Here is a 25,994-nt window from a genome sequence, read left to right as displayed (position 1 = left end):
CCACTAAGCCACATCCCCAGCCCTATTTTGTATTTTATTTAGAGACAGGGTCTCACCCAGTTGCTTAGTGCCTCACCATTGCTGATGCTGGCGTTAGATTTGCGATCCTTCTACTTCAGCATCCTAAGCCACTGGGATTACAGATGTACGCCACCACGCCCGGCTTTTCAAACTCCTGTAATTGATTTGTGTGTGTGTGTGTGTGTGTGTGTGTGTTGCTGGGGGTTGAACCCAGGGCCGTGTGGGTACAAGGCAAGCACTCTACCAACTGAGCTATATCCCCGGCCCTATAATTGATATTTTTAAAACACCTTTTTTTTGTTTGTTTGTTTTGTTTTCATTTTAGCACCTCTGAAATTGAGATGTGCTTTATAGTGAATGACTTTTTAGAATTAGGTTTATAATTATATTTGGCAGCATTTTGAGTTCTTGTAGTCAGTGGATTCAGTGAAAACAGTACAGATATTAAAACTATAGAGAGAAAGCAAGTGTGAGTATATGAACAAGAATTATTTCTTGTAATAATTTTATTCTCGTGATAATAATTAATAAATAATTTATTTATTTCTTACTCTCTTGTATCCTTCTCCAGACATCTCTCTTCTAATTCATTTAAACAGATGGGGTCTCTTTTTTTTCCCAAACTGGCCCTCAGTTCCTAGGCTCAGGTGGTCCTCCTGCCTAAACCTCTGGAGGAGCTGGGCCTATAGGAACATGCCATGGCCTCTGGCTCATTTGTTCTTTAATCAAAGTCCTTAGGTATTTTCCTGCATGACATATGTGGTGGCACATTTCCCAAGTATCTGTTATCTTTCTTTTTTTTTTTTAATTTTTTTTTTATTGGTTGTTCAAAACATTATAAAGCTCTTGACATATCATATTTCATACATTAGATTCAAGTTGGTTATGAACTCCCAATTTTTGTGTTTGGGCATTGCCATTTTTCTCAGAGACCGTAAGAGCCCTTATGGTGGCGTCAGTGTGCAGGTGAGAAACCTGGTGCCTCCCTGCTTTTACCCCTCTGTAAGTTACATGTTCTTTTGACCTCCAACCTTGCACATTTTTCCTTAGTTCAGGAGTTTGATAGGGTTTGCTTCCTAGAGCAAAACAAACTCCTCCAGTGTGCAGACTGAGGTCTTCCTTTGGCCCAGTTTTCTTCATATCTTCTGTTACTGCTTCTCCTCGGCTGTTCATCTCATTAGAGCTGTGCTCCAAGTCTCTTATCTTTTCTGTCATCATTTCTATTTTGCTACTTGATCTGTTTTGTTTTTCTATTTGATTTTCCAGAATGCAAATTTGAATCTTCACCATGACCTGTTTTTTCCTTCAGTTAATCTATTGTGTGGTTTATTTGGAAAGTCATTTTAAATGCAGGAAGGCTTCTCTCTGATATAGTAAATCTCCTAACTTTCCCTCTTATGTGTTGACCTAGATTGGACTCTTCTCTTCCAGCAGCTGTTTGATTGTGGATTTATTGCCTTTGTCTCAGTTGATCATTGTCTTTCTGAAGCTCAGCCTTCCTGGGTGTTGTCATATTTTCTTTGTGATCTTATTATAGCCCTGATCTGCTCTTGGCCTTTTATGATTCCAGGAGATGTAGGTCTGCTGTCCCCCTTTTTATCACTGAGGATCATTAGTTCTCTACAGCTGCCCTAGAATTTTCCTACAAATATTAATTTATAGTCCTCGTTCCAGGGTTCCAGGAGACTGGTCTTCAGCTCCTTGTCTAATCCTAGAAAGTAAAACAACACACACTTCTATTCCGTTCTTGATACACCAGAGAGCCCTCTTCTGTATTTGAGTTGTATTTAGATGGTTGTAGGCTTGAGGCCTGTGATCCATGGCAGCAAGCAGAGGGAAAAGGGTGGGAGATAAAGGGAAGTGAGCTCAGATTACCATCTTCTTTTTATTTTTTAATTTTTGGTAACAGGACTGAACCCAGGAGTGCTTAACCACTGAGCCACATCCCCAGCCCTTTTAACAATTTTTATTTTGGGATAGGGTCTCACTAAATTGCTGAGGCTGGCCTTGAATTTCTGATCCTCCTGCCTCAGCTTCCTGAGTTGTTGGGATTATAGGTATGTACCAGCACACCTGACTCAGGGTACCATCTTCTAATATGGGGCCTGAATATTTTTTCATATTTTTCATTTTTTTGACAGTTGAAGATGTGTGTTCTGCTCTAGAATTATCAATAGCTGGGAAAGAAGCATTAGGCATGGAAGGTCAAGACATCTAGTACAGATGCTGTCCATCTAACTCTTTGCTGCTCTCCCTGATGATCCTTCCTGCTGGTCTTCATGATTGGTAGCACTCCCCCTGTCCACGATCCAGAGGAATCCTTGCTTTGGCCAGTGGAATGTAAGTGGGAGAGGTAGCGCCCCGGTCCTGAGCAGAAGCTTTCAGAGGTAGGTGTGACAGGTGTCAGTCAGCCCTCCAGATCCTGGCTTCTTCTGCCTTGAGAATGGCATGTTGGCTTCTTTTGATGGGGTCCAGGAGCTAGAAGACACAGGGACCCAAAGCCAGTGCCTTGAGGGCAGCCATAACCTGACAGGTCACCTGACTGGGAAGTAGAAGTTTGCTGTATGCCACTGAGATTTGAGGACTGCTTTGTGACTGCAGCAAAGCTGACTGATAACATCCGGCTTAATTTCTTGCTCTTTTTATTAGCTAATATTAAATTTTCTACTTTATTTCAAAATCTGCATCTAAAAAATTTTGCATCTGACTCTACACTCTATTTTCTGTGTCCTAATTTTTTCTCTTAATTGGCTGATAGAAGTTAACTATCGTCCTAATTAGGGGCAAACACTGGTTACAGCATTCACAAATTATATAATGGGTCCTAACCCATACCACAAATGAGGAGAAGATAACTAGTAATAAAGATAACTAGTATGTCTGGGGCAGTGTCTTATGGCAGTTTATTATTCAGTATTACTCATGTAGTGCCCTACACTCTATCCAGAACCATTATATTGGAAACAAGTGATTTGTATGTAGCTCTGACACCTGGTCTTTCATGTTGTTTTCTGTTACCACAAATACGAGTTCATTGGGAAGGCGTGTGTGGAGTGGCTCTCCAAGCTGGTGTTTCTTGGGAGGTCTAGGTGTGGTATTACCTGGCTTGTTGCTTTCACTGACTGGCAAATAGGACGTCTGGGTCTGCTTTCATATTTTCTCCCTTTTGTATTGATCAATATTGAGTTTCCCATTTTCTTCTTATTCTTCTCTGTGTTCTAACAAGTATTTGTGAGTCAGCGTGTGATGAGGGGAAAGAACAGTGCTTGGCTAGGAGCCGGGAGACCTGTTTACCACCTAAGCTGTGCCACCAGCCTTACCCTGTCTGCTCCTCCTCCCTCCCTTTGCCTTTGCTCCACTCATTCAGGTGACAGATATTTATTGGGCACTCTCCAAGACACTGGGTATGATGGGGATAACCAGATATGTCCCCGTACCTGCTGTTATCCAGCTTTACGTGTCCCTTCTTGTGCTCCCTCGTCCCTCCTTAGTTCTGACCATGATGTAAATTGGTCAGGGGTACATTGCTGCTCAGCCTCTTTGTTGTCAGTTTATGTTAATGGCACTACTGTCAAACATGCCGTTTTGGGGACTGGGGTTGTGGCTCAGTGGTAGAGTGTTTGCCTGGCATGTGTAAGGCACTGGGTTCAAGCCTCAGCATCACATATAAGTAAATGAAATAAAGGATTTTGTCCATGTACAACTAAAATTTGTTTTTAAAAAGTGCTTTTTAAAATAAGTGCTGAGAAGCAAATGTTGCATTATAATCAGAAACACCTACTGCCAGCCTGCCACTTTTGAACATAACTTGCATGATTCTCAAGTCTCAGTTCAGAGTGATTTAATTCTGGGGAGACAGCTCTGTTTCTCTGGTGGCCTCCTGACTTACGGCAGGCATGCACAGATTACATGGGCCAGCCTGAACCATACCACCTCTCCCACATTAGCCAAGCAACAGGCACCTGAAGTAGCTATCATCTGGTGGACCAAATTTCTAAGTATGGTAACATGAAATATTGCTTTTTTAATTCTCTACATTAATATTGCCTCCCTATGTATTAAATAAATGTGTATTGAAAATCATACACAATAGCTGGACATAGGGCAATGAACAGTACACATTGTTTTCTACCATAAGACCTGGTTTAAAAGAAATGTTTGCAGAGACTGGAGGATGTCTCTGAGCTTTTCCTAAGAGTCATTGATGATGTCTGAATTGCCTCAAATAAACCTGAAATTGCACTTGGGGGCAGGGGAAGAAGGATGAAAATCATGTACAATAAAATCATTTATTATGGGGCTGGGTTGTGGCTCAAGCGGTAGCGTGCTCCCCTGGCATGCGTGCAGCCTGTTCGATCCTTAGCACCACATACAAACGAAGATGTTGTGTCCGCCAAAAACTAAAAAATAAATATTAAAATTCTCTCTCTCGGGGCTGGGGATGTGGCTCAAGCGGTAGTGCGCTCGCATGGCATGCGTGCGGCCCTGGTTCGATCCTCAGCACCACATACAAACAAAGATGTTGTGTCCGCCGAAAACTGAAAAATAAATATTAAAAAATTCTCTCTCTCTCTCTCTCTCTCTCTCTCTCTCAAAAAAAAAAAAATCATTTATTATGCATAAAAAAAGTGCTTTTAACACCTGCTGGTTGTTTTGGGGAAGTTAGGGATGGTGCTGAGGGAGGAAGGCAGGCCAGTATGTAGGCAAGTAGGAAATTATGATTTTACATAAATACCCACAGGATGATTTGATTATTAACTCAGAACTTTTTTTTTTTTTGCCTCCTGGCTAGTTTTTAAACTTTTATTTATTTATTTATTTAAATTTTTTAGAGTTTAGGAAACTATCCTTATTTTCAGAAAAATTGCTTCAGAAATGGGGAAAGCCTGAATTAGCATGTGCCTTTGTTAATAAAGACATTTGGTAGAATTATGAGCAGCTTATTGTTTATTGTAGTATTTGTATAACATGTTTGTACAGGTTATCATTTTTTTCTCTTGTTGCTCTCTGGGTTAAAAAAAATGCTAAAATGTGCTGTCAGAAGGAAGGAGTTATAGGTGGGAAAAAGTTGGCTGAACTGTACCTGCTAATGTCATTATCAATTGCAAAAAATAAATCTTAAAGCAACCCAATTACATTTTTTAAAGAATTGAAGCTGCACGGGAATTCCAACTGAAACTATCTGTTCCTTGACTATGTGCCAGGCTCCAACATCTTGACAGGAGTTCTGGTTTTGGAATTTCTGAGTTTCAGATACCTCCTTTGCTATTTTCTTCAAGGAGTTAAATCAATGCTGCTTAACATAGTGGGAATGACTATGCAAAGAACTGAAGATGAACTTCTTCATGTACTTCTTATGTGCTTTTGGAGAGAGAGTGCTGAGGATTGAACCCAGGACTTCACTACAAGCTAAGCACACATTCTACCAGCGAGCTACAGCAAGCATCTGCTGTCCCTATGTTAATAATTTCGAAAAACTTTTTCATATGTTTCTGATTTTATTTCTTAAGAATTCCAACTAACAAAATAGTTCCTTATTAAATTTTTTTATGTTTAGGTATAACTTGTATCTGCTTGTGACAGCATATTTATACAGGTTTAATATCCCTTATATAAAATGCTTGGGATCAGAACTGTTTCAGATTTCACATGTTTGTGAATTTTGAAATATTCGCATACACATAATGAGATATTTTGGGGATGGCACCCAAAACTAAACATGAAATTTGTTTGTTTATATGGGATACATGTAGCCAGAAAGTGATTTTATATGATAGTTTTAGTGCACCTGCATTTTGACTACTACCCAACATATGAGGCCAGTTATAGAATTTTCCACTTTTGGCATCATGTCAGCACTCAAAATTATTTTGATTTTTAAAAAAATATTTTGCTTTTTAATTGTAGTTGAACACAATACCTTTATTTTATTTATTTTTATGTGGTGCAGAGGATTGAACCCTGGGTCTTGCAGGTGCTAGGCGAGCGCTCTACCACTGAGCTACAACCCCAGTCCCTTTTTTGACTTTTTAGCATTGTAAATTTCAGATTTTTGAATTAGGTGTGCTCAATCTATGTTTTGCTTAGTGAGAGTTTGATTGGTGAGTCTTTTTTTTTTTTTTTTTTTTTTTGGTGGTGCTGGGGATTGAACTCAGGGCCTTGTGCATGTGAGGCAGGCAATCTACCGAGCTATATCCCCAGCCCCATGGCTGGTAATTCTTGAAACCATAATTCTGCTTAAGTAATGTTTATAGACTACTAGAAGTAGGATTAAATTTTAAAGCAAGTATTGAACTTTAGTTATGGAGTCAATTAATATTGACTGTTATATTTTGTGAAATTCATTTTAATTTTTTGGTTGAATTAAACTTGATACCTAAGAGAAGATTTCCTTGTGTTGGAATACAGCTAAATGTTAACACTGGGTATTTTCTAAGGATGATTTGTACAGGAAGTGTAACTAATGGGCCTTAGTCTCTCAGGTTATTCTTAGGTATTATCAGAAATCATATATTTACAATTTGTATTAGGTATCCAGAATGTCCCACACATTTGAAATGATTGATGGAACAAAATAACATTTTATGAGAATAAAAATTAGAAATAAGCCATTAATAGGGACAATTAAATATTATGAAATATAATGTAATGGTCAGAAAGAATGAAGGTCTATATAATAAACATGGAAATATTTCTAAGGCATTATTAAGAAAATAAATTTTAGAGCTTTATATGTACTAATAATGCTTAATCAAAAAAAAAAAAAAAAAAACAACTATGGGGATATAGCTCAATTGGTAGAGTACTTGCCTCACATGCACGAGGCCTTGGTTTCAATCCCCAGCACCGCCAAATAAACAACCAACCAAACAAAAAAACCCTAAATGTGTTGAGATAAATGAGAAGATAAATCCAAGAATATTAGCGGCATTTACTTTAGCTTGACTTCTGTATATTAATTTTAATAATAATAAGAATTTAGTCATTTTTTTGAGGGGGGTACTGGGAATTGAGTACTCAAGGGCACTCAACCACTGAGCCACATCCCCAGCCCTATTTTGTATTTTATTTAGAGACAGGTCTCACTGAGTTGCTTAGTGCCTTGCTATTGCTGAGGCTGGCTTTGAACTCGAAATCCTCCTGCCTCAGCCTCCCTAGCCTCTGGGATTACAGGCATGCACCACCACACCTGGCATAGTCATGTTTTATTTGCACACTTACTTTTTATTATGGAAGAACTTTTTTATTATGGAAGATTAGAAACTTCCACAGAGTAAACACATTATTATAATGGACTCTGAAGTACTCAACACCAAGCTGAAACAATCATCAGTATTCTGGTTTTATTTCATCTGTTTCTCTTTTGACCAATTCTTTTTTTGTTATTGTTGTTTGTTTGTTTGTTTTCAGTATTGGGGATTGAACCCAGGGGTGCTTTTACCACTGAGGTACATCCTCAGCCCTCTTTATTATTTTTTTAAAATTGTGAGAACAGGGACTTGCTAAATTGCTTCGGCTGACCTTAAACTTGTAATCATCCTGCCTCAGCTTCCTGAGTTGCTAGGATTACAGGCATGCGCCACCATGCCCGGCTCTCTATCAACTCTTTACCTGGATTACCATTGTATTTTGCATGGTATATTTTATGTAAAATTTCTGAACATTGAAATGCACACATCATATATGTATACTTTTGACATAACCATATTCATGTAACTCACACTTGTATCATAATGTTGAATATTTCTGTGTCCCTAGAGTATTGTTTGATATCTCATACCAAAATGTCCACTTAGATCATTTTTGCCTTTTCTAGAACTTTGTATAACTAGAATCATACAATATGGAATCTTTTTGTGTCTGACTTCCGCTGGGCATAACTTGTGTGAAGGCCACAGTGTTGGGCCATGTGTTAGTAATTCTTTATTACTAATTTTCCTTTGTTGTATAAACCACAATTGGTTTTGCTTTCTCCTGTTGGTGGACATTAGCTATTGTCATGAAAACTGTTAAAAGTATTCATGCACAGATCTTTTTATGGACACCTGTTGTCACTGCTCTTGGATAATTATCTGAGAATAAAATTTTCAAGCAAGTGAAAACAAACATTTTCAAAAGCAATTGTTCCATTTTAAGTTCCTGCCAGTAAAGTATGACAGTTGTGGTTCCCCACCTCCTTACCATTATTTGGTTTTTCAGTCTTTTCAAAAAGAATTTTAAAACAAATTATGTCAAATAGACACCCTTTTTGTGTATGTTCTTTGGAGAAAAGTCCTTTGCCCTTTTGAAGCCAGGTTACTTGGGGATTTTGTTGTTGAGATCTTTATATATTCTGAGTATTACTCCCTGATATTAGCCCCTTATTGAATATATGATTTGCAAATATTTTCTTTTCTGTAGGTTGCCTTTTCACTCAGATTGTGTTCATTGAGGCATTTTGGGTTTCAATCTTGATGTAGTCGCTTTTGTCTGATTTTGCTTTTGTTGCTATTTTCCAGCAAATCAGCCAAACCAAATGTCATTAAGATTTTTTCCCCCTGTGTTTTCTTTTAAAAGATTTTTTTTGGTGGTAGTTTTAGGTATTATGTTCATTTTGAATTAACTTCTATTAGGGTGTAAGATATGGCTCCACCTTCATTTGCATGGGGATATTCAGTTTTCCTGAGACCTTTTCTTGAAAAGATTGCCCTGTCCCCACTGCATGGTCTTGTGAAAATGCCACCCTTGTGAAAAGTGTTTTACTGTACATGAGAGGCTGTGTTTCTGGATTATCCCTCCACTCTGTGGGTCTGTATGTGTATCTTGATGTTATTACCATATTGTTTTACTCATTGTAGCTTTGCAGTTAACTTTGGAAACCAGCAAGCATGAAATATTTGACTTTTTTTTTATTGTTAAGATTGTTTTGGCAATTAGGAGTTCCTTGAGATTTCATGTAAATTACAGGATTTTTCTATTTTTTTTAAATACAGCATTGAGGGTTTTTTTTAAACAGTACTTTTTGATAGGAGCAAGTTTTAAAATTTGAGGTAGTCTAATTTCTCGAAAATTTTTTTCTTTTATGGTTACTGCTATTTGTGGTCTAAGAAAGTTCCTCATCCTCCCAGGTCTGCCAGTGTATTCTAATCTATTTTTTTTCTGTAAGCTTTATTGGTTTAATTTTTTTATTTAGGTCTACACATCTAAATGTAATTCACCTGTCACTAATTGTTTTATATGCATAAGAGATTGGGGCCGATGCTCATTTTTTTTTTTTTTGCATGTGAATATCTATTGGTTACAGTACCATTTAGTGAAAATACTGTTTTTGAGTTCATATTCTCCCCCACCCCTCTCTCCATTGTTTTGTCTGTCCTTATGCCTGTGGTCCTGATTTCTGACCTGATGACTATAGTATAGAAGATCTTGAAAACAAATATTCCTGGTACTCCAGGTTTTGTATTTTTAAGATTGTGGTCATTTCAGGTCCTTGACAGTTTTATGTAACTTTTTGAATCAGCTTGTTATTGTATATTTTTAAAAAGAAAGGGCAAGGGATATGGCTCAGTGATGGAGCCCTTGCCTGGCTTGAGGACTCCCCCTGCCCCCCCCCCCCACACACACACAGAAAGAGGAGGCTTCTAGAATTATGATTGGGTTTGCATTGAAATTATAAACAATTTTGGGGAGGGTTGAAATTTTAGCCATATTGAGTTTTCTAGTCATTTAATGCCATATCCCTCTACTTATTTAGATCATCCTTATTTTCTCTTAATGATAACTTTTAAACTTTCAATACAGATTCCCACAAGTCTTTTGTTAATTTTATTCCTAAATAGTTTGTATTATCTTGATGCTATTGTAAGAAAACTGGTCTTTTTTAAAAAATATTTTTCACTTATTTGCCCCTAGTATTTAGAAATTACACACAGACACGCACACACACACACACACACACACATTTTCCCCTCCCTGCTTGGTCTTGGGGATTGAACCCAGGGGTGCTTTACCACTGAGTTACGTCCCCAGCCCTTATATTTTATTTTGAGACAGGATCTCACTGAGTTGCATAGAGCCTTGCTAAATTGCTGAGGCTGACCTGAAGCTTGGCAACTTCTTGCCTCAACCTCTTGAGTTGTTGGAATTACAGGTGTGCACCGTGTTCCTGGCTTGTATATATATTTTTTATTCTTCAAGGTCTTTTAAGATTTTCTGTCTGAATAGTGTCTTTGTGAACAGGGGTAGTTTTGCTTCTTTCCATTCTTTTTTTTTTCTTTTTCTTGCCTAATTGCACTCACTGTGATCCCCAGTGAGCTATTGAATAGAAGTGGTGAGAAAAAACATCCTTGCCTTGTTCCTGATCTAAGGGCATTAGGTCTTTTACTATTAAGAATGATATTAGGGGGCTGGGGTTGTGGCTTGCTGGTAGAGCTTGACTTGCATGTATGGGGCACTGGGTTCAGCCTTAGCACCACATATAAATAAATAAAATTAAAGGTATTGTGTCCATTTACAACTAAAAATTTTTAAAAAATGATATTAGGGGGCTGGGGCTGTAGCTCAGTGGCAGAGTGCTTGCCTAGCAGGTCTGAGGCACTGGGCTCAATCCTTAGCACCACATTAAAAAAATAAATAAAATAAAGACATGCTGTCCATGTACAACAATGGAAAAAAAAAAGATGATATTAGAGCGGTGGCGCACACTTATAATCTTAATGGCTCAGGAGGCTGAGGCAGGAGGATCTCAAGTTCATAGCCAGCCCCAGCAACTTACTAAGACCCTGTCTCCAAATGAAATACTAAAAACAGCTGGGGATGTGGCTCAGTGCTTGAATGCCCCTGGGCTCAATCCCTGGTATTTAAAAAAAAAAAAAAAACGATATTAGTTCTAACTTTTGGAAATGTCCTTCATCAGATTGAGGAAGTTCTCATCTATTCTTATTTTGATGGGCCATTTTACCATGAATAAGTGTCACAGGCTTACATTGCTTAAGAAATTGTGTAATGTGTTTTTTTGAATTCAGAAATATAGCAAATTACAGACTAACTTGACATTGCCTTTGTCTTCATTATAAGACAGTGTTATATAACTAGCATACTAACATTAAATTTATGCTAGGTGCTACATCTGCCTAAATGAAATTATTTTGATGATTCTGTAGACTATAGAGAGAACGCCTAATCTTTACATTCACTTCTGATATTTTTTCATACCTCCTCTGTCTGAGTTAGAGATTGGCAGTATCCTCAGGGTGTCTGCCCTTCACATCTAAAAGGTTTATTTGAGAACGAGATTGTTTACTCTCATCTCCTTTGTTCTATTAGATTTTGTTACTCTTATGTACATATTATATTTTATTTGGAAAGATGCTTTAGGAATTTTAGTATGTCTTGCAAACTTAAGAAGTAATTCATTTCCAGAATTTCTTCTTTTAGGTTTATTTCTTTTATTGGGCATACATTTTCCCCCCCATGTACACTACACACAAAGAGATTCTAATCATTCATTTAAAATAATTAAAAGGTATTTCTGTTAAAATTATTTCCTGATATGTCCTAGCATTTTAGCTTTGTTCTCATATATATGTATTTTGGTTCTCATATATATGTATTTGGAATAAATAAGTAAATATCACACACACAAATATATATACATATATATATATTGTGTTTGAGAAACACACACACATATGTATACACTTCACAGATAGATAGTGTGTATGTTTTTTTTTTTTTTTTTTAAGAATGATGGTCACTTTGGAGCAAGGAGTTTTTATGTTTCAGCTTCATTTGTTATTGTTCATTACTGAGGTTGAATGGTAAGGCACAGAGTATTTAAGAGAAGAATGGTGTTGTTCCCCCTGGGACACTGGAATGGAAAACCCCAAATCAAGCACATGACTCTGGAAGTTGTCAGGCACAAAGAAGAGACTACCCCGTCACTTGTAGGATCTCTTGAAAACTGGAATGGGCAGGCCCTTGAACCCACTTGTATTTCCATGGCAAACCACCCATTCCATGCTGTTCTTCAAACCCATTGTAATTTGAGGTCTTGCATAGTTTAATTTTTAAAGATCCTACTACTGGAGAGGTTCTGGTCATTTTTGCCAAATGTGAGAGCTTTCACAGCTTTTCAACTGAACTCCTGTTCCCTAGGCTTCCTGGCTCACTCAGTGGCCTTGGGTTCATTGTGGCCTACAGTCCAGTCTTATTTATTTTAAAAAACATTGTATTTTGATATTATTGTTCCATTAAAAAATAGAATTTTAGAGGTTAGCAATCAACTTAGAAATCACAGCTTTCCATCACCTTAGTTACTGTATGAGTTGCTTCACTGGTAAAGGACCATAAATTGCAGACATTTATTTTAAGATCACAGGGTTAGAAGCATCGACTGGCTTCAAGGATAACTACAATCCAGTGCTCCATAAATGAAGGGTGCTCCTAACCTACCTGTACGTTGCTTATGTCACAGGGATGCCCAGCGCCTCCTTGCCGGTTCACCACGCTCCGATTTCACTTCATCTGCTCCCCCTAGAATCCTCACCCACACACTAGTTTAGAATTATTGCTGTATTTGTCACTAAGTGGAATCCGAGTTGAATTTTTGCAGGTTTCCCCCCTACATCTGCCTCTTTGATGGTAGCTGGGTTTATGGCCACTCACTTATTAGAGCCCTGGGTCTTAACAACCTTATTCAAACAAAACATCTTAAATGGAGGCGTTAAACAGGTCGCAACAGTGACCATTTTGTAACTTTTGCTGCAATAAAATGGGTATGTTGTGTTTTGGAATATAAGACCTCTGAGTGCAGCTATTCATTTTCTTCATCTATAAAACATTTTAGAATAACAGCTTACATCTGTTTGGGGTATAAAATTCCACATTTTGAAGAAACATCACTGTTGTGTAACTCCACACCAGACCTGGGCCGAGAGGGGAGCCCTCTCACAGGCCCCGTCTGCCTGGCTGGGGAGCTGTGGCTGGGGGAGGCTGGAGCGGATGTGCTGGCCACCTTCCTTTCACATATGTGCAGCACATTTCCATTGTTGTCCCTTCCTACTATAAGTGACAGCAAGTGTGTAACACGATTCTGACTTGAGGAACATTGGAGAAATTTTCACACACAAGGAGTTTATCTCATGAGGGTCTTTCACTCCTAGAAGCCAGAAATAAGTTTAATTAGCAAAGCCTTTATAGTACCGTTAATTACCATTGACAGTCAGTTGATCTTGTTTTGTTTGGGTTTACTGTCGGCTCACTTTTAAAAACAAATACCCAGTGGAATCATTTTGCCGTTCCAAATGTGTCGTTTTTAAATTACCCCTTTAAACTGAAGGGTCAATTTAATAAGTAAACATTAATAGAGGAAAATGGGCAAAATGTTCATCCATAGAATTCAGAATCTAATAGTATTAAGTATTGAGCAAATTCAGACAATTTTATGGGTTATTTTCATCAAGAAATGAAAAACTGTCAAAGATGGTTACAATGAATTTTTTTAAATAACTTTATTTACTTATATTTTATGTGGTCCTGAAGATCGAACCAGTGCCCCAACATGCTAGGCAAGCGCTCTACCACTCCTGAGTCACAATTCAGCCCTGCTGCAATGAATTTTAAAGCTCTTTTCATTTTATTCTTATTAAAATGTAATATTGTTACATCTGAGATGGCAAAATCCCAAAGGAGAAGATTAAAATGATCTGTAACCCCTGTTGTTCTTGAGGGTAATTTTTTTTACATATTTTGAATTTTTAAAAAATTAGAAAAGCTTTAGAAACCCATTGTGCAGTAAGTTTTTTGTTTGTTTTGATAATTAATTTAATTGGAAATACAGCTCTGTGGTTTCAAATTGGACAGTGTCAGATGCTTTTATGTTTTGGTGACCAAAAGAACCAAACTAAATTTGACTGCTCTTGTGGAACTTTGACATTCAGGGTGGGGTAGCTGCTTATTGATGACAATGACAAACTTCTCTGAGATTCTGGCTTGTCAGATTAATCCAGGTAGTGACATTGATTTTTCTTTCTTTCTTTCTTTCTTTTTTTCTCTCACTGCTGTTTCCTTCCTGAATAGAAGTCAGATTTTCTTTCTAGGGCCACTGTCTGTCAAACTCAGGGCCATCATTTGCTCTAGCCGAGTTGCACAGATGTTGCTGGGCTCTAAAATTCTGATTAATATAAATACTTCAGTAACAACTTTATTGCCCTTAGTTCATGTGAAGGTCAATACTTGTTAATTCCTCCAAAATCATGGAGACATACACATGTGCCAAGTTCACATTTACTTATCACTTGGAACTGAGCTGAATGCAGAGTGACAATAATGGGGACATGGCAAGCCTGTGGGTGTCATAGCTGCTGGGCACGGTTTGGTGGCCAGTGACTGGATATTATGTAAACTCATTGGCATCGGGGGTTGGGGGGGAGTTCAGGCATTTTTATTTTAAGAAATATGGAGGTGATTTCTGTTTTTAAATTTCTAAAAATTTAATTAAAAGCAGAAGATTGTACTATGAGTGAGTTTGTATGCAGATAAATCCAGTTAGATATCTTTTGCATTGATGGGTTCTCTGAAGTCAGAAGGTCCGACTTAATCACTGCGTGTCTTAAGCCAAGTTACATAACTTCTCTGAACCTCAGTCTCTGTAAGAGGGGATTAGGAATGATAGTGTTTGATAGGATTGTTAAGGAGATTCCGTGAAGTAAACCTTAGGTGGCTCTTGGGAATTCTGGCTCTATGGTTAGAAGGCTCACTGTAAATCTGACTCTGTCTGGACCACTCATACTCCATTAGTACAGACTGCTCGTCTCCCTGACCGCGCTTGGGGCTAATCTGGAGCTCAGGCTTGCTTGTCCCTTGTCCCTCTCCCTCTGCACTCCTCTGGCATCACCCAGTGTGCCTTCCCGAGGCCTGTAGCCCTCCCTCTGCTGTCTGACTGTGCTGCTCCTGTGCTGCTCCCTGTCCTCCTGCAGGTGGCTCTGCTCCTCTCTCCCTCCCTCCATCTCCCGTTCCTTGTTCCCTCATCCTCTCCTCCCAGCAAGCTCCTCTTTTCCTGTCCTACTCTCTCCTTCCTGTGCCCCTCTCCTCCCTTTTCCTCTCACTTTCTCTCCTCTGCTGCCTTCTTCCTCCCCCCTCCTCCTCTCTCCCCTCCCTCGTTTTCCCCTCTCTTCTTTCCTCTTCTTCCCTCCTCTCCCCTCGGCCTTCTGCCTGCCTGCCCTCTTTGTGTGCTCTCTCCTCCAGCTCTTCCTCCCTCCACCCTGCATCTTCTCTGTTCCTCCGTTCAGTCCCGACACTTGGCCTGCTCGTGAGTAGACAGCTGTCCCTCTTAAGCAGAACAATGTCATGTCCTCAAAGTCTCTGTGACTTTTATGTTTTATTTTTTGGTACTGGGGATTGAACCCAGGGATGCTTGACCACTGAGCCATGTCACCAGCCCTTTATTTATTTGTTTGTTTGTTTGTTTGTTTTTGTGGTGCTGGGGATTGAGCCCAGGGCCTTGCACATGTAAGGCAAGCACTCTACCGACTGAGTGACATCCCTTGCCCCATTTTTTATTTAGGTTGCTTTATAGTCTCACTATGTTGCTGAGGCTGGGTGTGAGTGAGCGTGCGATCCTCCTGCCTCAGCCTCCCTAGCTGCTGGGATGACAGGTGTGTGCCACGGTCCCCGGCCTTCGTTACTTTTGGTAAGCAGCATTGGCTGTTGTCAGAGCAGCCACCTGTCCCTATCCCAGTTGTGCTTTTCTTTCTAATTCACAGGCCTTCATGGTGTCTCTAATTTTACGTTTGCTGGGCTCCAAGAGTTGAGAGGACCTACAGTTAAAGTTTAGTTCTTTTTCTAAACATGCGTACTACAGCCTGTGAATTTGTTTAATGTTGGCTTTGATTCATACATAAAATTAACATGAAGTATGTCTCTAAATAATAATTATGGACTTTTATAATAACGCCAGGAAACTGCTGCTTTTTATCAACCTAATGTTTGATATTTTTTTCCCCTTTCTCTCCCCAGATTCCTTTCTCTTTGGTCCAGTTTCCCTTGTGGGAATTCTTAAAAGTAAGTTTTTAAATCTTTATATGAAATCTATTTCTAATTTTTCACAAATGCCCAACAGTTTGTATGGAATCAAAGAATGTAATGTTGACCATAAGTGTGACAAAGTCAGAGTCACTGATAGTTGCAAAGATGTTTTACACGTGACTCACACCAGTTGAGGCTTGCTTCAGGTACCTGTGGTGTTGGAAATAAGCTCAGCCAATGTGACCCACACCCACAGATGGTGAGAAGCAGCTTCACTTTACTCTTCGATATTGCCATTCTTTCTTCATCCAGTTGAATATTATTTCTCCCTCTGTATGTGCAGAGGATAAGGAATAACAGTGAGGGTGAGTGGAGGAGAGAGGATGACCCCAAGTATTTGAAGGCCCCCACTCCTGTGTCCAAGCAGGCAGGAGGGTGAGCAGCAGAAGTGCCTTGGGACTCTATCTTTCCATTTCTGCTACTGATTCCTAATAGGACCGTGAGCCAAGGTAGCAAGTGTAGAGACCACTGGCTCATTTGTTTAGAAAGAAACAAAGTTTTCAAGATCTACATTAAAAATATGCGTAGAGGTCTCATTAGGTTTCCATAGTCTGGGGCAGTGATACTGAAATTTGCATGGATCTTTGTCAGCGTTGTAAAGACCTCAAAAAAGAGAAACTATAAAGAGCATGTGTGTGGTAAGTGGTAAGGATAAGTACTAGTTTGTAAAGCTTTAGTGAGGTGCACGTGTACATGCACACACATCTGTGCTGGGTTGCAGTGGTGAGATGTGTTTCTTATTGGAATAAGGTTCAGAAAATATCGAAGGCCCTTTTTCAACTGAAGGGTTCATGAAGGATCAAACTGTAAAACGGCGAAGTATCTAGTGTAGACATTAGCCACCCCCCCCACACACACAAATTGTCCCTACCATTTTACAGACCTACTCTTCATGGAGTGCTCATACAAATTATCTTTTGAAAAATATTATAAACATTTCTTGGACTCTGAAATAACTTCTGTTGACGATACCTACTAAAGGATAGTAAATTGAGGCAAAGCTTTGCACCTTTAAAAGATGAGCTCCAGGATATCAAGTATTAAGAAAGATTTCTTCTAAGTGATCTGATTTTATGGGGCAATACTGCCCAATATGGTTTTGGGGGTCTTCTGTTGAGGTTGAGTTTGTTTTATTTTTACCCTTCCTGTGTGGTACATGGTGAAAATAGATTTCTCGGGCAGTGTTTCAGGGCGTGATGCAACCCCTCTCCAGTGAGAAGGTCACATTCCTCCAGCATACCAGCTCTCCTTCTCAGTGTGTGACAAAAGAACAATGAAGCCAGCAGCTGTGCTGCAAACAAGACTCACTTATTAGTGCCTCAATGACCATCATTCACAGGGAATCTGCACACCCTGACATCCCGACACCCCAACTCTGAAAAGGAATGTTTTGAGGCTCAAAGAGGAAAAAGGCATGCGATTTCTTTCTTTTCAATAGTGAAGACATTTGTAGTATTCTTGTTTCTTAAGAAATGTCTAGAATTTTTCAGAGCAATCAGAGATAACAATGCAGTGTTTCAAAATCTTTCTTTTAGCATATGTGAAGATAGAATGTATTTTTAATTTGAGTTTCTTGAGGAATAATGTACAGTAAACCTCACCCTTGAAAAGTGTGATTTTTTTTTTTTTTAATGAGTTTTGACAGATGTTTAGGACCACACCATAACCAAGAGAGAGCATCTCCACCAGCCCAGATGGTCCTGCCTGCCACTTACTAGTCGGTGCTGCCCCAACCCACAGCCCCTGGCCATCCCTGTTCTTGTAGTTTCCCCTTTTCTAGAATGTCATGTAAATTGACAGTGTGTGCACACAGCAGTTAGTGCCTGGATTCTTTCACTTGATTTATTACATTTGAGACTCTTCATGTTGTTTCTTGTGCCAGTGTTTGTCCCTTTTTATCACTTTACACTATTTCATTTGTTTATGGATGAACACAATATGTTTATCCATTCACTAGTTGATACACATTTGCACTGTTTCCAGTTTTTGTTGGTTATGAATAAAGCTACTATAAATATTTGCTGAGAGTATTTGTATGGACATGTGCTTTATTTCTCTTGGAAAATAACCTAGGAGCGGTATTGCTGGGTCAGAAGTAAGGTTTATATTTGATTTTTATAAGGAGCTATCAAATGCCTCCCAAAGTAGCTGTGCCCTCTTGCATTCCCAGCAGCCAAGTGGAGTTTCAGTTGCTCCTTGATACTATTACATGTTACTATTAGGTTTTAAGATTTCAGCCAGTCCAACAGTTGTATACAGCATCTCATTGTGGTTTGATCTCCAGTTCTCTCATAGCTGAACACCCTTGAGAGTCTTTTCACCTAATAGGGTTTAAAAAAAAAAAAAATCTGAATGTGAGATCACAGTCCTTTGGTAGAAATGGATAGTTTTTGGCATTGGTTTTATTTTTGTGTTTATAATATTATCCATTTAAACTTGGTTTTGCAACCATGGAGCGAGATCATATTATCTGGGAGGGTTTTTCTGTTTGTTTGTGTGGGAGTAGACTAAGGGAACTCTCTCAGCCAGGACCTTAGTGGTACACACTGTACCTTGGAGGCTGAGGATCTGGATGTAGAAGGTGGCTACATTATCCTAAACTTGACTCTCGTCTGAGATCTGAATTATCATCCTTCAAAAATCTCTTCCATTGGGCTGGGGTTGTGGCTCAGTGGTAGAGTGCTTGCCTAGCATGTGTGAGACACTGGGTTCAATTCTCAGCACCACATAAAAATAAATAAATAAGCCGGGTGCAGTGGTGCACACCTGTAATCCCAGCAGCATGGGAGGCAGAGGCAATCGGATCCCAAGTTCAAAGCCAGCCTCAGCAAAAAGCGAGGCCCTAAGCAACTGAGACCCTGTCTCTAAATAAAACACAAATTAGGGCTGGGGTTGTGGCTCGGTGGTCAAGTGTCCCTGAGTTCCGTCCCCGGCATCCCCCAAAATCAATCAATCAATAAATAAATTAATTAAAGTTATTATATCCAGCTTAATCATACTCCTATTCTCTTGACGACCTGGTTGAAGCACCAGATTAAAATACGATTCTCTTATTTCTCTTTCTCCCTATCCTGTTAATCACTAAGTTTCATTGAATGACTTTTTGGATCCTGTGGCCACCTGTTATCAGATTCCTGCGACATTGTGTCAGGCCAGGTCCCAACAGGTTCTCTACCTACTCAGCCATTTTACACATTGAACGTATGTGATCTTCCTTAAATGTCTCTTTGAAGCAACACTTACATCCTCAGAAACTTAGGACTTTCTCAAACTCTGCAGCTTGAAGTTATGGTGCTTGCGGATCTCCACGCTGTGTCCTCAGTGGTTTTCCAGCTCCTTCCCCTGTGTTTCCTTTGGAAAAAGCCTTTCCCCTCCAGCCTGCTCAATGCTCTGAATGCCCTCCCTGGTCTTCAGTCTTCTCTGAAATGTGCTCCAAGGTCCGAGTGGGATGCATTTTTGAAAAAGCTCACTCCAGTGAACTTTGAAAGCCCAGTGACTGCTTGAAGTTCTCAGCCCAGGTGTTGCAGACTGACCCTTACCTCACATTTGTCTCTGTTTCTGGTTACTGTTTGATCACAGGCTATATGGTGTACAGGCATCTTAGAACCAAGCTTTTGCACACTTGGCCAAGGCCGTCCTTTACAGGTTAGTGACATGCAGCCCGCACATTTTTATTGCCTACTCTGTGCTGGATGTTGTTGGGCCTCACAAGAATGTGAAGGTGAGCCTGTAAGGAGCTTAGAACTCTCATACAGGCACTCAACCCACAGATCACTGAAATGCCCTGAAGAATACCCAAGGTAATGTGGGAACCACCCCCTATCCCTGTAACTATACTTCTCTTATGGTTTAGATATGAGATGTCCCCTAAAAGCTCATGTGTGAATGTGCAGAGGTAAAATGACTAGCTTATGAGAACTGTGACCTAATCCTCCATTGATGTGGATTAACTCTTAATGTAGCTAACGGTGTGGCTGGAGAAGTAGGCCACCAGTGGCTTGGGGTTTATGTTTTGCCCCTGGTGGGCAGAGCGCCCTCTGTGTTTCCTGGTCGCCAAGGCCCGAGCTCCTTTCCTCCTCCAGGCCCTCCTGCCATGATGCTTGCCTCACCTCAGGCCCAGAGCAGTGGAGCTGCCGGCCACAGACTGTGCTCTGAAGCCATGAGCCAGAAGAAACTTTTCCCCCTCTAAAGTGTTCTCGTCAGGCCTTTTGGTCATGGCAGTGCCAAAGCTGACTAAAACAATCACCTCATGTTTAAGTTTTTATTTAACAAGACGGGGTACTGAGGAGGAGAAGGGAAATAAAAGGGGTAGATTATCATATCCAGATCCTCAGGAGGTAATTTCCCCTTAAGAAATGTTTACGTTGAAACTTTGTGGCAGCCACCAGAAGAAAAGCATGATGACAAAGTCCATAGCTTATCATTTCTTCTTCCCTGGGCTTTGGGTGCCATCATTATGATACCAGCTTGTACTTCCTTCTCATGGCAGCTGAGGACAGCCAACCACTGGGTTGACGACATCACTAAAGATGTCTCAAGGTGGCCAGAACAGAAATGTCAGCTTTTAGTACCTTCCCTGGCCTGCTTCTTCCCGGCTGTCCAGGTCTCAGTGAGTAGCACAGTGTTGCTTGCTCATATGGAATCCCAGGATGATTCCCGAGTTTCCTTTTCCCTGTCTCGGTCCATCCCTCCAGCAGGTGTGCTGTCTGAGCCCGGCCTCTAACTCCCCTGTCTGACGGCTGCACTGGCCTCCCAGATGTCCCTTGGTTTTCTCTTGAGCCCCTAGGATATTCTTTCTGCACAGGGCAACCAGAGTGGTGTCTAGTGAAGTCATATCGCACTGCTCCCCACTGAAATGTCTCATTGACATCTTTTTAAAAGAAGCATAGCCAGGCACAGTGTACGCCTGTAATCCCGGGTACTTGGCACGCTGAGGCAAGAGGATCAGAAATTTGAAGCCAGCTTGGGCAGCTCAGCAAAACCCTGTCTCAGAAAAACAAAAACAAGGGGGCTGGGGGTGTAGCTGGTGGGAGAGTCTCCCTGGGTTCACACTCCCACATTGAGACTCCTACTTCTCCCTGCCCAGCCCTCTCCCTGCGCACCCGTGCTCAGCCACACTGGGGCTTACTCGGGGGACTTTATACTTACTCCATTAGCTGGAAATGTTACTTATTTATTCATCCTGTACGTTTGTGTGTGTGTGTGTGTGTGTGCGCACACGCAAGACATTTTAATTTTTCTTATTTTTCAAACAATAAATAGTAATTGTTTATGTGGTGTGCATCATGGTGTTTTGAAATATGTATACCTTATACATATTGTTATCAAGTGTATTATATGCCAGGTAGTTTTTAATTTATAGTTCTTAAAAATTAGCACTTTATAAATACACATAGAGGTGGAATGTACATAGCACAGTCTGGTCAATTGCATTCCACTGTCTCTCTCTTCCTGTCCCTCCTCCCTCCTCCCCCTCAGTCCCATTCCCTGCTCCACTGATCTCCCTTCTATTTTCATGGGATCCCCTGCCCCCCAGTTGTTTTCAATTTTCTACATATGAGAGAAAATGTTGACTTTCTGAGTCAGTGCCAGGCATTTTCTGGGGTCTGTAGATATAGTGATAAAAAAGACAACAACAACAACAACAAAGTCCCTCTCCTGGTGGAGCACTTACTCTAGTTCTTCCTCCAGGCCTTCTCTGTCCAACACTCAGTCATTCCTCAGGTCTTATAACCTCAGAGATATGTTCCCTGTCCCCTCTCTTTAGGACCTCCCTTCTTCTTTGCTCAGCACCTGCTTACCCCCTGACTGGCATTTTGGTAACTTGGGTTATTTAGTTATGTACATATTATCATCCAAATACCTAGCATATCCACTGTGGGGTGAGCAGACGTGCTATCTCTTCACACCGCGTAAGACTCAGAGAGGTGAATCTTGTTACCTTACCTTAAAAGAGGGGTTTTCTTTCATCTAAGTCTTTCCCGTCTCCGTTTCCTATATAGCACCCTTTTACTATGTGTTTTGGTCATATTTTTTGCTGCTGTGACTAAAAGACCTAACAAGAACTGCTGTAGAGGAGGAGAAGTTTATTTGGGGGCTCATGGTTTCAGAGGTCTCAGTCCATAGACAGCAGGCTCCATCCCTCAGGGCTCGAGGTGAGGCAGGACATCATGGAGGAAGAGTGTGGGGGAGGGAAGCAGCTCACATGGTGATCAGGAAGCAGAGAGAGACTCCACTCTCCAGAGACAAATAGAGAGCCCCAAGCCACGCCCCCAATGACCCCTCCTCCAGCCACACCCACCTGCCTCCAGCCACCACCCAGTTAATCCCATCAGGGATTCATTCACTGGTTGGATTAAGGCTCTCACAACCCAGTCATTTCTCCTCTGAACCTTCTTGCACCATCTCACATGTGAGCTTTTGGGGGCATCTCATATCCACACCATAACGCTATGTGACAGTGCTTTTGACAACAGCAGCAGTAATGAGAAGAACAGCAATTAACAATTCTCAGAGTAAGCAGGCCAGGCACTGCAGGGACCACTCTTGGTGGATGATCTGCTCTGACTCCTCCTGGCCCCAGAGGTGCTGTGGTGGTCTCTGAGGTAGAGAGAATGCCTTGCCCCAGGCCCTAGGCTTGCTAAGGGGCACTTCCAGACTGACTCTAGACCTGAAGTTCTTAGTCTTTCTACACATGTTTGCCCATAATGTATCGTGTCCATTTTTTAAATGTCATATGCTTAAAATTTAATAAAAATGTTGGGGTCATATTCTGTCTGTCCAATCCACTTAAGGCATTTCTGTGAGCACACTTGGCTCCTTCATTGGAGGACACAATGCCACCAAAGGCTGGCTGCTGTAGTCTCAAACCACCTCTCCAAGCCTCTCTTGTCTGCTGCCCTTAGGGGAGAGGAAGCAGGGTGCCCCAGCCTGCTCTCTGTGACCGACCTCTGGGAGCCCAGGCACTTGACAGTGACGTCGCAGCCAGAGCCTCTCTTGCCACATATGTGTTGAGCTCCCCACAGGAAACTGCTTGTTAGACAAGGAACTTTGTTTTTTGCTTGTTTGTTCTTCGTGGCTCTGTCTTCATTTAGCAGGTGTCTGTAACTATTTGCTAATTGTTTGAAGGTGAGCATTCTTTCTTATTCTTTTATTTGTAGATTCTTCTACAAGTATGTTCACAGCCGTAAAAATACATTTTTCCCCCTCTCTTTCTTTTGATACTAGGGACTGAATTCAGGGGCAGTTACCCACAGTGCCACATCTCTAGCCCTTTTTCATATTTTATTTAGAGACAGGGTCTTGCTAAGTTGCTTAGGGCTTAAGTTACTGAGGCTTATCTTCCTGCCTCAGCCTTCCAAGCTTCTGGTATTACAGGAGTGTGCCACAGTGCCCAGCCATTTTTTTCTCTCTAACCCAAGGTTTTTCCTTCCTGTGTGTTAAGTGAAAAGCCAACATATTATAAAAGGGTATGATGAAATTTCCCATAGGAAGGTTTTTTTGTTTTGTTTTGTTTTGTTTTTGTTTTGTCTTAATATGCAACACTGGTGCATAGTGCAGAGTGGAGAATTGTCAAAAATGCTGTCAGGTCTAAATAATTTTGCTTCCAGCTACAAGATGTTGCAAAATTACATACCAACAATATTTGGTCTGGAGATGTAGCTCTGTGATAGAGTGTTTGCTTAGCATGTGCAAGTTCCTCAATTCAGTCACTAGTCACACACACACACACACACACACAAAATTGAAGCAAAATACAAATAAAAAATCAGTTTATGTGACGGTAACATTAAGGTGATCTGTTTCTGTGATAGAACCATAGCTTCCTAATAGAAATTAGGGCTGGTGGATTAAGACAACCTCTTAGATATCTGTTATATAAATATTTAAAATATGCAGTACTGTATGAGAGCTGTTTTCAAGTTAAAGAGCAAAGAACTTGATTTTTCTTGTTGATCCTCATTTTAATAATAGTTAAATACACCCACATACATTTCTCCCATACTTTGAGTAATTTAAACAAAATAATAATAATTAGAAGATGCCCAGTTCTCAGGGTCTCCATGTACACCTTCCTGAGCCAGGAAGAATGCAGTATCTGCGTAGACTTGTTTGCCATGAAAGTAGATCCAACACAGGCATACTGAAGATTGAAAAGGGAATGATAACAGTAAAAACCAAGTGCCCCCTATGTGTGTGATGTTTCCTACACTAAGCTGGTCCCCTAAATTAAACATGCCATGTCAGGGAAGATACCACCTGAGAGGAAGAGCAGAGTACTTGTACTGCTAGATGATTTGTCCATCAGAGTCTGAGATGCTGACTGAGATTTTAGCATTTGCAGGGAGGGGTGCATAGCTCAGTGGTAGAGCCCTTGCCTAAGATGGACAAGGTCCTGGGTTCCACCCCAGCACTGCAAACAGAATGGGGAATGGAGGGAGAAGGTGCCTGCTTCATTATGACATGAATTTTTGTGGTATTGGGGACCCAACCCAGGGCCTCACATATGCTAGGCAAGTAACAAGCATCTTTTAACAGCTCAGAAACTATAAGCACGTCAGAATTTTTCCTTTCACTTCTTTTAGACATTTTTCTCCCATTTGTGCAAGTTTGTGACTTATAGATGAGTCCATATTTTTGCATCTGTTCTGTAAATCTAAAATTATTTTAGAATAGATTTTTTAAAATAAACTGTAGGGGAATATTTTCCATCACCCCACTTTAAGGAAACTTAAGTAAAACTGCAGAAGGGAAATCAAGAGCATTTCTGATGACCAGTCTTATTACACAGGGTTGAAATCTCTCAGTCATATTAACTAATGTCCATAGATTCATCTGAAATTTTTAATTTTTATTTGAAAATACAGGGAAGCAGGACATTGAATCAGGATAAATAAGCAAGTCAGCACCAAGGAAAGCGTGACCCCTGCTTTTTTGTACTCTTATTTTTCTTTTGGTGTACTAGTTCTGTCTTAAGATCTGAGACTCCAACACTGATTCTTCACATGCAGCCTGTTTCTACTTATTGCTCCCTCTGCCTCCGCCAGCCCTTCGTCTGCCTTGACAATCGTGATCATTAGACCTCTGTGGCAATGGAAATATTTAGATTGAGAAATTATGGCAATTTAAAACATTTTTGGTGTTCAGACCTGTCCTTCAAAAGCCTTATTATAAACCCATATCATTTTAACAAGTTTTATTGACAAGAAGGTGTTTTGTTTAGTAACTTGTGTATCAAAATGTAGCTGCATGAGAAGTTGACCTGGGCAGAGCAGTGAAGTCCTCTTCTGTTTGGCTGTCTGGGGAACAGAACCAGCCAGCCTCAATCTTGGCCCCCACTCTGTGTGACCTTACGTGGGCCGTTTCATAGTTCTTAGTGCTGGCCCCTCTCCTGTTTTATGGATAGAGATAGGTACTTTGGCATATTAAATGAGACGATATATGTACAGTCTTCAGTGTAATGCTTGGAATGTGATGGTGCTCAGTAGATGCTAACTGGTATTGGCAGTCATTTATACTATGGCATATAGTATGTTTTATTCCACTTGCCTGTCTAGTCTAAAATGAATTAAATGTCATAGTCAGTAATATGTCATTGTCCTGTGAGTAACCTTTACTGTTTTTCCAGCCAGTTGTTGTTTATCACAATCCTCTTGTCCCTCTAAATACTTGAAAAATATGTAATTTCAAAATACTTTCCTAATTTATATATAGTATGTTTTGCTAGACAGGTTCTTAGTGTTATTGTTTTATGAACTTAAATTGCTCCCAGATGAACCATTTATAATGAGCACTCATCTTTGTAGATTGTTCCCAATTTTACTTTTAGGAAATTTTATGTTTAGACAGTTAATAATTTAAAAAAAAAAAAAAAAACTTAAAATGGCATTATTAAAGCAAGGTGCTTT

General features: G+C 40.2%; 1 protein-coding gene across 7 annotated transcripts in view; it reads left to right on the top strand.

The window, feature by feature from the left end:
* Slc25a26 (solute carrier family 25 member 26) overlaps positions 1-25,994 on the top strand; it is a 130,468-nt gene that overhangs the window by 90,516 nt on the left and 13,958 nt on the right. For 5 of the 7 annotated variants that reach the window (XR_009227547.1, XM_046452980.2, XM_046452981.2 and 2 more), the window contains one exon: positions 16,018-16,062. The exons of the other annotated variants lie outside the window; for them this stretch is intronic. Coding sequence is in view for 4 of the 5 variants with exons in the window: in XM_046452980.2 (XP_046308936.1) it covers positions 16,018-16,062 (45 nt within the window). In the remaining variant the exon portion in view is untranslated. The remainder of the gene's footprint in view (positions 1-16,017; positions 16,063-25,994) is intronic. 7 annotated transcript variants of the gene reach the window in all.

The sequence above is a fragment of the Marmota monax genome, unplaced genomic scaffold (assembly GCF_021218885.2).
Source record: "Marmota monax isolate L192 unplaced genomic scaffold, Marmota_monax_Labrador192_F-V1.1 WCK01_AAM20220418_F8-fsc00042, whole genome shotgun sequence".
NCBI classification, from domain to species: Eukaryota; Metazoa; Chordata; class Mammalia; order Rodentia; family Sciuridae; genus Marmota; species Marmota monax.
The sequence above is the reverse complement of the archived record's forward strand: the minus strand, read 5'-3'. Positions and strand labels throughout refer to the sequence as shown.